Consider the following 11557-nt stretch of genomic DNA (forward strand, 5'->3'; position numbering starts at 1 on the left):
CAGATAAAACAACATATGCAACAAACAGCATGTGTATATATGTAGTTTAAAAAAAAAGCTAATAATTAACTTGTTTGCTATTCGTTCACGTTATTGCATAATGTTTGACGATTGTCGTATTTTTATTTTAGCGTTCAATGTGTTAATGTGTTATATATCCTAAACATTGGGATGGGGACGCGCTGGAACATATGGTTGGATTGGTTAGGCGTTCAATCAAGGACATCGCGTAACGCTGCCACGATATTACCTCATATCTCTACTCTATTACTTAGAGAGTTGGAGAGAACATTCATAATTCGGTTTATCAGCTTTATTTTCCCTGGATGATTCATCAAAATCATTTCAATTTTATTTTCGTCAAACCGATCCTGATATGGCTAAAGTTACATTCGATGCCGTATGAACTTATGTCTACTTGATCTGAAAAGCAGTAACCCTTGAACCTGTGTTTCCGCGATCCTACGAATGTGCCCCAAATCGGGCGTGTGATACAACAGTATGGCCCGAACGAGAGTGCGAGGTTCTTGACTCATAAGAAGATCTGTCGCCGGTGAAGACGGTCTGAAAATGACAGAAAATTATAGAAACACCGACCATCCAAATTACTGTGAGTAATTCAATAAAGAAGGACCATCGTATACCATATGTCAGTAGTGTCTTCACCCACAACCAGTAATGGGATTCAAAATTTTGAGAACAGGTCATCATTTGTATCGAACTTACCAACAACAGGTTCTCTCATTTCAGAAAATGTGTGTATGTGACTATATAAGTTACATTGATATGGTGCGCTTTGCATAAATCCAATACATAACTTTCGAAACTCCAAATATAACGCTTGTCGTCAGCTGTGGTTCATGTTACCAATTTGATGCGCTCGTCTAAAAAAAGAAGAACGTGTCCGCTGATTATCCCTGAATCAGACCACTGCGCGCAGCCTTGGGGCAATGTTCGATAACTCTGTTTCTCATCAGTAGCCTATATATGCTAGGTAGTAAAATACAGTTCATTATATTATTACAGTACTGTAGTTCAAGTCCTACTATAAAAGTGTATCCCTGTTCTTTGGAAGTGAATATATTCAGCCCGAAAGAGGTAAATGAGAAGAAGATTTTACACACCGCATCAATAAATCGCCCGTAGATTTGATAACCTGTGCACAGGATGAGCATAGGTTAAATATACTATGTGGAGAACGGTTAAATGAAACACGAGTCACACACTGATAAATTTGGTTGCAATATTTGAGCGACATTGTTACAAATTTTGTGGGCGATTTTATCACCGTGGGTTGATATCAACGTAAAACAGCAATAACAACACGACAGAGGTGAGGCAGAGCAAAACGGATGTTCTGTTTTCCGGATTATCTCGGTTTCACCAAATCATGATCGTTTAAGCATGGGCCATATTTACTCATATTTTTACGTGTCGCATAGTATGACAGTTCTTTACAAACACGTAGCAGGTCGTTCTGATGATATATGTAACATGATATCGAATGTGTCATCGGCTTCCGCCAGTTAGTTGATGCTGGAGGACGATGCTCATGCTGTATAAATCTATAGAAAACAGCAATATGCGAAACAATACATAGCTGACGATTATATCATTTTCCCGAAACTTATACATTCATTTTCAGCAAATGCCCAACTCAGTCGAAGCTTGTTATGAAGCACACAAAACATACTATCAATACCCAAAGTTTTACTCCAGATCACCATACTATTGAATCATATAACAATATAGCGGCACAAATATACATCATAAATCGGAATGACCCAAAATAAACTGAAGCTTGCACTTGAAACATCCTCAATCAACATAATCGAAACTTATTAAAGATGTACACGCAATAAAGTTTTGGAACAGGAACTATGTTTTGTTCATTTTTTGTGCAGATGAGCTGGAGGTAGATTAACTAGGTAATCGGCGCACTTATATGAAATGAATATAAACTAGAGAAAATAAATGAATTTACTGTCGAACTTTTTTGTTACTATTTTTCAGCGCGGAATTCTCAGTTTTTATTTAGTTGATCAAACAGATACATTCTGATTTTGCGTACATACTGCAAATGAAAAATAGTACCATGAGATTTGTACAAAGTTATGGATAGAGGATATTTTTGTTGATGAATGCTCAGTATCATTATCACCGCATGTTGAAAAATATTTCTGATAGTGATCGCGGTAGAAGCAGTGGTAAATCAGCTAAGTGTAGACGCTTATAGGTAAAAATGAATATATGGATGCCTGTGCACTAACTCAGCAGCTAATTGTGGTGAGTGTTCAACTTTTGTAACATGTATAGACGCCCAACAAAAAGCTTTTTGACCTGATTATGAATATATGGCGTGAATCTTCTTTGAATATTGCAGTATATAACCTGAATTTTTCACAGAAACTATCTCCGAGTCCTATTTGGTTTATATGTGTCAATTGTTATATTTTTTTGTCAATTATTTTCTGCGGATGCATGGTGGCACAAACTATCCTCGCCGTTCTTTGAAACGCGCTTCATGCCAAGAAAGTTCAAATGTTTATAGGCCTAAAGCTATTGCTTCCTTCCGTTTGCAACCGTATGTCATGCATTCTCGAGATTGTCAGTCTCTATTGAAATATAAAAAGTCCATTGGACGACGGATTATCCTTCAAGCAAACAGGGACGACCCGTGCATATGGTGGCGCGAAAAATCTCATAGCAGAGTCAGAACACGTTTCGGCTTCATCGAGACGAGCCGACGCAAGCTGCTCACAGGCTTTTCATCGCACAAGCCCACGTAACGCTAGTAACATGCGTGTCACAACTCGGTCATTATTCATATTTTTACTGCAGCTATTGCATGAGCTCTTTTTTCTTCCATTTCCTTTCTGTCGCGTGCGTTATAAGGCTCGGTATAGCATAGCAGTGATGTATCTTAGCTTATAGCGTCAACTGAGAAATCGAGAGTATATAGCGCAAATGACAAGTGCAGTAAGTGAATAGATAATTCATTCAATTACAAGCATCGCATGAAACAGGTTTTGATTATTTGTTTCTCACCATTGAATTTAAAACCAATGACTTCTATTTTGCGATATATATATCAAATGAAGTGCATTTTTGCTACCGATTATACATTATCTACGCAAAAGGAAAGCCGCGATTCAACAGTAGTAGAGCTATTATGTTGAGAACAGTCTATAGACATGTAGTTACATTTGATCGTCAACCATTAGGAAACATTAAATCAGGATAAATTGTGTGGACCGTTTGCGGTTTTGAATATAGGCACCGCTGTCCATATTCATGTGGTAATAGCAGGCAATACCGACAGGAGAAAGTAACTTCTCATTGCATCGTAGTATTTTGAAATATTTCAGCCCTGAATTGCGGTATTCAAACATTGCAAGATATTTCAGTATTGCTAAATGCTACAATGAGCAAAGTAATATGCTCATATTATTGTAATTGCCTGTGATTGAGCTAGCTTTGTTGCGGATTTCTATTACGGGAAGGTAAAGGAAGTTTTAGGAATAATCGAAAGTTGCTTTAAGGTTGATTGAATAAATCTGAAAGCAGATAAGAAACCTAAACACGTGAAAAATACATCTATTCGTGAATTTCTATAAAAAAATGACAGCATAAATGAAAATTAAGTTGAAAAAAAATTGACGGAAGTCGCAGAATATAAAGACTTCGGATAACAAAAAATGAGGTGTTCGGAATGGGGGTTGCTGTCGCAGCCCGTAACTTTTTTTTAAAGAAGCCTTTTTTTAACTAGAGGTATCATCAGTTTGTATATATCAGTATATATCAGTTTGTACCAGATGATATGAAATGAGGAAATGTTGATTTCAGAGACTTTCTGTGTGTAAAATTATATATTGTCAACTCCATATGCATATTTCAAACTGTTTTCCTATTTCATAGCTATAGTTTTTGTAGTAAAAGAGCGCTGCGAGAGCTTCATGACTTAGTTATCGCAAGAATCACTTTTATGTAATTTTATATTAATCGGAAATTCCCGTCTTATAAACGGACAAAGAACAAAGAAGCACCTCCTATTTCACAGTATATAGAAAATCAAGAAATCCAGAGAAGAGGAGACGAAAAACAGTCAATTGTACATAACGAGCATAAAACCCATATACAGAAAAAGAAACAGAAAATATTTAAACTATATCAAGAAAATATAAAGATAATGATGGCTTCGACAATGACCATTCCTCAAGTAGCCGCTTTCCACGGCCCCATACCCCGCCCAATTCATGGGGCAATGCCGGGTAGTGTACCCACCGCAGCCATGCAAGGCAACTATGCCGCAGGACAAGTACCAGTTTCTCTACAAGGGCCGGTGAACGTTATGCCTGGACCAATCCCCACTAGCAACAACTCCCCTGCAACCATTAGTCCACCAGTACAAGCGCTCAGACTCCCAGTCGTTCCGGTCGGAGGAGGATGTTACAATGAGTGAGTTTTAATTTTATTAGAATTTATTCAAATAGAAGCATTTCTATTCTGAAGTTTTATAAACGATAACTTGAAAAAAGAATATTGTGATTGAAAATTTTAACCTCACAGATTCTCGCTTGGTAGCGATATTCAGCGATTCAATACAAGACGATTTTTCGAGAACGACATGCAAAATATTAATTTCTACTCAACACTACGATTGTGCTTTACTTTCTCTTTTGTATGCAGTTTGTCAAATATCATTTCATCATCGCTTGCAGAATCAAAATTAGATTCAAGCGCATTCCGACCCAGAGTATGTTGCTAAAATCTGAAACCAATTTGTAGCTGATTGCTAAGCTATGAAAGAAGAATCTAACGCTGATTCAAACTTGACTGTGGCACATAGTTCGTTATTGTGCAGACATCAACGCACTCCGTGTTCAAGATAACACGTTGAAGATGCACGAACTGTACAATAATGTGCTTTATTGTTTTCCGCATTATTGACATTGTACTACAATTCGTGTACTTCGATTGATTGAATGTGTTTTGTTGAGTGCAACATGAAATGATAGATTCTATGGCAATTCTATGCACAAAAATGTTATAGCTAAATTGCTTAATATAAGATTTGCCGCAGCAGAAAAGTATTGTTTTCTTCGAAATGTACAAATTAAAATTTTTGACATCCTTGTTCATTGAGCTCATTTTTATTTTTGAATATATATATAAAAATCCCATTAAATGTTATTTTTTCATAAAATTCAACAACAATTTTGAGACTACAAATAATATTGTAAGTTGCTGATGATGTATGGAATGTCTCAGCTTTAAAATAACGTTTGTATCCGTTGTGATTTGAATATGGATCATGATAATTCTCCTTCTTGTAACGTACGGAGTGTGGCAGGGAAGTGCATTGTTTCCACTTCAATCCGATCTTTACTCTTCTGTATCAATATGCAAATTCAACAACACCAACACTATCATCGGCCATGCATAAAATATCGTCAAATTGTTCTCTACAGTACATTGAATCATTCACCCAAGCCTGATCTAGTGTTACGTTTAAACAATTGACATAGTTGCATTCGAAACGCGATTGACCCATTGAACGGAAAGAATGCGCCTGCGCAGCCTTATTCTATCAGATCAAGTATATTCAATACATAACCAAATGATGTTCACAACTGACAAAGCATGGTGTATCATAATGAGCAGATAGGGCAACGCAAGTTCGTTTCTAGTTTTGACTCTTTTCCGCTTGTTGGATATATAGATAGTAAACAAAACGTGAAAAACATTTGGTACAACATTGCAGATATTCACGCGATCGCGAGATGTTAGTAATGGAGAGGCTTAAATTGGATTTTAAGATAGTCAAATGTTAAAAAAAAATGATTTCTTACCGGAAATAACAATCTTCGAGTGACTGTATTATACTTGTTATTTTCCGCTTAAAACTGTGCGATAGCAAGTTATGAATCAGCTACCAGTTCTTGCTGAAATAAACGCTGTACTTCAACATTAAAGTAAAAAATCGAAACAAAATAATAAAAATAAAAATTTACCTTTTTCAGTGGAATGGAAGTCGTATGGCACGGTGAATTCAGTCGTCTATTCAGCTCGTTCTTTCCTCCACATGTATGGTACTTGTCTATTACGAATTCAGCGCCGCAGGAGAAATGGAAATTTTACAGAGACAGTGCTAAAGTGCGATTTTGCTGCCAGGTAATACTTTTGAATAGGTTAAATTATTTGATAATCTTATGCACATCAGATTGTTAAACATTTCTTAAATAATGAATGACAGTCAGTGTAATTTCACTTTTTACCACGTTCTCAAAGTTCACTCTTTGTGAGGCTGTTCTGGATACCGCCAACCTCATTATCAAAGTTTAAGCATGTGTATATTCGACTCTACCGGTATTTTAATTATACGTACCGGTACCCGTGTCGGCCCCTTGCGGGCACTCCCTTCTCATGGCCCGCGAATATTCTTCCGCTTCTAATTTTTTCCCCGTTAATCAACTTTGGGAACCACTGCTCTATACTGATGTCTAAAACTTGTAAATTTTCACTAGCCTCTATGGAATGGCCAACAACTAACTAAATAACTAAAACCCATGTGTTCTATTTATTAATAGTATTGGTAATTGTATTATCAGGATTGTGGCAACGGGTGGACTTCGATGAAAGGAAGAGTGACTTTTTGGTTTCATTTGAATGCAGCGACTAGCGAAGGATTCGTCCAATTCAAACTTTATGGCCAAGTCTGCAAAAAGTGCAATTCTGGAAAGTTTGAATATGTAATGTGGTATCCGGAAGAAGTCTCTAAGGTAATATTTCACGAACGCGTTGAATGTATAACGACAGTTTGGGGTGCTTCCGAAGTATAAGTGCACCAAGATGGCGCACAACCTGAACATTATATGTGAACCAGGTTTGGGTTATCAGGTTGTGCGCTATCTGGTGCACATACTTCTGGAGCGCCCAGTTTGGTATCATTGAAGTATTTAAAAAAAATTTTCGTTACTAAACCATATTACCGAGACAACCTCGGCAGAACAGAGCATAACAAATTATTATAAATCCAAGAACGCCAGTAACTACACGCCGCTGAAGAGCGCCTGTACCCGCTGGAATGAGCGGATTTCCTGTTCTAATTTATGCCCTACACATTAGGATCATCATCGCATATACCCGGTCGGAATTTTATAATAATATACAACCAGTAAATTAATTGTTTTTTTCATGTGTTGAAATTTATTTTGGACATCTACAAACCTACACAGTGTTAAAGAACTTTGGCATTTAAACACCCACAGAATAAATACGGAAAGCGATTATAGACATTATGCTAAGAATAACATTGAATAATGATGTCCCTATTTTGACCCGAAAAGGTTATTGCTTTCCCAATAACTGAAACAAGTCATACTATTTCTAATTATTTACCAGACAAACTATTTGAAGAATTATATATTGAAAAATTGCATTTCTTCAATGACATGATCCGAGTAAAATAACGAACAATGCATTTCCTGTATTCATTTAATTTTCTACCACACATAGTACAGTAATTGCGTATTTTTTTTATAATGGTCCGTTCGAATTTTTAGGTGATGTGTAACTTGTACAACAAAGTCGGGCAAACATTCTATGGTTTCATGCAACCCCCAATACGTATCGATAGAAGGCCTGGACGCCCAAGAAATCAGCATAATGCAGAGTTATGCCAAGCTTGTCGTGATGGAGAATGTGATCAGGTACTTTTACTGATAATATACGATGCTAACTTGAATGCACAACATATTTGCATAAGTATCAGAGTTCAATCAAGCCATGTAAAATTTTCAAATTCATTTCCAGGGAAGACCGGTGAAAGCTTTGTACAACTATATGCAATCACCAATTAATTTGAGAGCGCCGAATCAAGCTATACCTGGACGTCCACCATTCCCACCCACCTCACTAGGCCCGGTTAATCAAATGCCAGTAGTTATTAGTCAACAACCGATGCATCACGCGGGGCAACTTATCATGCAAAGTCCTCTAAATTCAACACCGCCACATTCTTGTGCATCATTCATCACTGCTCCAGTGACTTTGACCTCAGGAATTCAACCGATATTGACTTACTCTATTGTGACCGGTCAAACAAAAGAAGCAGCAAAACTTACTCCTGTCCCAGAAGATGAAACAAAATTTGAAGATTCATCTCAAGCTACAGCCAACGGAGACACCACTCCACCAACACCATCCACAGTTTCAGACGGCACTGCAAAATCTGTTCCAATTGACGCTGTTGCAGCCAAATTGGCATCAATCAACATAAAATCCCCTTTGACAAATGGAGTCGCATCGATGAAAAATGGAAGAGCACCGAATTTGAGCATGACAAAACCTGTCTACAACGGTACTACAACTATCAAAGCGCCATTGTCATCAAATGCAAAAAATAGCCCAAAGAAAGTATCACCACTCATCGAAGCAACCACCAACGGCCAGTCGGAGAAAAAAGCTGAAATGAAGCAGCCTCAAAGTCCTATTGCGAACGGATACTCCACGGCGGTTACAAGAAAATCAGTTCCTAAAGCACAGACCGTAAACGGAGTCGACAATAAGTGAAAAAGTGGTGAGATAGGTCGTCTAAACACTAAAGTCTTTGCAAACATTGTTTTTGATTGTTGAATTTAAATTTCCCATTTTATTGCACCGGTCTTCTACTGCATCATGACCAGAATTTTCTGTTCTTGCAGATGGTTTTAACTCATTACGAACACTGTTTTTCCTTTCACCAAAATTTATACGTTTTAGTTACAATTCGGCGCCCAACTGCGAATGCATTCAGCATGTGTAAAACAAAACGAAAATTGGCGACTCGGAAAATAAGTATACGCTAGATGGAGAGGAAGAGTTGAGATATTGAGGGTGGTGAAGCTTGATTATGAACATAAGAACTAGCCGGCAAAATTCCTAGAAGTTGCCTTTTCGTGGAGTTTCAATTTGAATATTTAGACACACTGGTGCTGGCACTGAAAATGCCTTAATTTGACAGCTTATCTAACTCACTTGTGTCTATGATGTGTTTGTCTAACTATAATCGGACCAATAGGAATTGTAATCAGTAGTACAATGGTGTGTACCATAAGGAGATGCTTAAATTTGCATTATATTATGATCCCTCGCTCATTATCTCTTATATCAGGAACTTCCTCTTCAGCCATCTTGCTATTTCCCGTTTGCCAAGGCGCGGGTGTCCTATTACAACGTTAAAGATTGATTCCAACAAAACATATGACAGTAATTTGATCCCAGAATATTGAGCAGGCTGCTATCACTGTTGCATTCAGAAGGTCCACTGTATACACAACATAATACTAAAATATTACACAGTGAGTTATATTCAGAATCCAAACTACCACCGCAATTCTTCAAGCCTTACTATATATAAGTGCCTCGTATACTTGTGTAAAATTTATGTATAATATATATTCGGAAATGAGAACAGCCGGTCATATGAAAAATTTTTGAGTATTCGCTTTTTTAACATGACAACATTTTGCCAAGTCGCTTGCTAATTTGGTTTTGATGTGATGTTCCTCATGTATGCACATAACACAACTCCACAAACACCCACTGCTATTCGCGTTACCCTATTTCCTAAGTAAGTATTGACTATCGCTCTTTAGCGTTTCCAATAGGCGGGTATGGACATCTGTACCTCATTACAAAGGAAGCAACTTTCCAAACGAAAACGCTAATCGATTGATTTCTTAGTAATTTATGTCCAGTAAACTCTCCAACATAGCGGTATTTAACCCCTCCATGATCGAAAGAGATTATTGCTGTATCCCAGATATTAAAGTATATTCTTTTCACGTCGAGGCTACTTTGCACTCAAATTGTTTGTTTGTTTTTGTTGTTATTGATTGTTTTATTCGCACTCGTCATTATTATTGCTGTGTTTGACAAGTTGTTTCACACGTTTTGGGCTCTCAGGAATATTGTCGGACTTTCGTCCGCAGTTGTTCAATCGTGTGTTGTTATGAATATTATTATCATTGCCACCCTTTATGGTGGTATTTAAGTCAATATGATGCGTGGGGTTTTGGGGGTACTAATATATATATAAAGCCTAAGTCTTATCATTTATACATAGCTGCTATGGCACGCTGCTAATGGAACTAACTGCTTAGGTGATTGAGAGTAACATCATTTTGTATGAAAAAGTTAAATGGTCTTTGCACAGTTTATAAAGCATATTTAATATTGTTTCTTGATTATGCACAAAGCTGATGTAAGAAAACTGTATTTGCTGCTTTTCCTGCATTATTGTACAGTATAAATATATTCAGAAAGATTTCGATGCTTAGACAATCCCAGAGTCCTATTATCAAAACGTACTATATTTAATACAGCACTATTTAAATATACCCTATACCGTCTTTATATAATCACTATATTTTTGCTTTGATATATATGGTTACACTACAGCGCTTACCAGTCTTCGCAGCTGTTCACTGCCAATGTGGTGTCGTCAAAGCATGGCCTCTCACCTTTGATAAAACGACTTGCCAGGTTTCGTAGTTTATAGATTGCGTTGATGTTTGGCGTTATTGTGTATCCGTCGCCAGTTCACGTGCAGTTCCTTTCGTCATTCGGCGCGTAGATTTGTATATAGTATTTTTTTGTTTAATATTGTGTTTTATGTTTACCAATTTTTACTTTGTTTTAAATTAATCTGAATGGATAACCAACCGCTCCAATTTGAGGGCCTAAAAAGGCATGATTGCGACAAAATTCCTTGCTGCTATGACGGACGTTGTGTTCGATCAAAATTCTTTCCTTTTTCTTGTGCATTTGTACGCAATTCATGTCATTTTCCCATTGTATATATTACTTCACTGAGCAACCATAGGCCGACACCAATTGCAATATAGATAGACAATCATTATTTGTTAGGTTGTTTACATGCCGTTTAATGTTGTAATCATGGTTTGTTTTGATTATTATGAATATTGCTAATATCATTTATTGGCAACTGGTATACTCACTTCAAGAAATTCTTCAACTGATCCTATTTTCTGCCTATATGTATCTTTAATCAATGTAATAAATTATGATGTATGATTTCAATGCGTTGCAATACACTTGTATCAAGGTAAAGGCAGTCATGAATTCAGGGGGTTAGGGCGAACCCGTTCTTAGAATGCCGGATAATTAGCGAACTCGTTTTTGTTTTTGGAAATGAGGGAACATGCTGTTGCTGAGCTCGAAGCAAATAGAACCCATCACTGGGTAGAGGCTTATGTTATGAGTGATACCCAATTCTACCCGATAGGCCTATATATATATATATATATATATTTAATAAGCGTGACTACTAAATATTTCATACGCAAAGCAAGATACAAAAAAAATAACTTAATATTCTTGCCAGTTGCCATAGTTCTGAAATATCTTAATTTCTCGATGGATAAAATAGGAGATACGCATAACAAAATAGAGAAGCGTCACTCATACAGATGTTTTAAGCGTTCTTCTCTTAGTTTTAGTTTACACACAGAAAAAAATTAACAAGGACGGAAATAAACCAATTTTGATATAA

The 11557-nt window shown here is 36.9% G+C and overlaps 1 protein-coding gene across 1 annotated transcript; it reads left to right on the forward strand.

Annotated features, from left to right (window-relative positions):
• The first annotated feature begins 3901 nt into the window (after positions 1–3901).
• On the forward strand, positions 3902–11085 carry LOC120326802 (uncharacterized). The gene is made up of 5 exons (XM_039393159.2): positions 3902–4458; positions 6024–6174; positions 6612–6782; positions 7566–7712; positions 7816–11085. Exons 1-5 carry the CDS (start codon positions 4190–4192, stop codon positions 8572–8574), a joined length of 1497 nt encoding a protein of 498 aa, XP_039249093.2. The 5' UTR covers positions 3902–4189; the 3' UTR covers positions 8575–11085.
• The last annotated feature ends 472 nt before the right edge of the window (positions 11086–11557 follow it).

Source organism: Styela clava, chromosome 9 (genome assembly GCF_964204865.1).
Source record: "Styela clava chromosome 9, kaStyClav1.hap1.2, whole genome shotgun sequence".
Lineage (NCBI taxonomy): Eukaryota > Metazoa > Chordata > Ascidiacea > Stolidobranchia > Styelidae > Styela > Styela clava.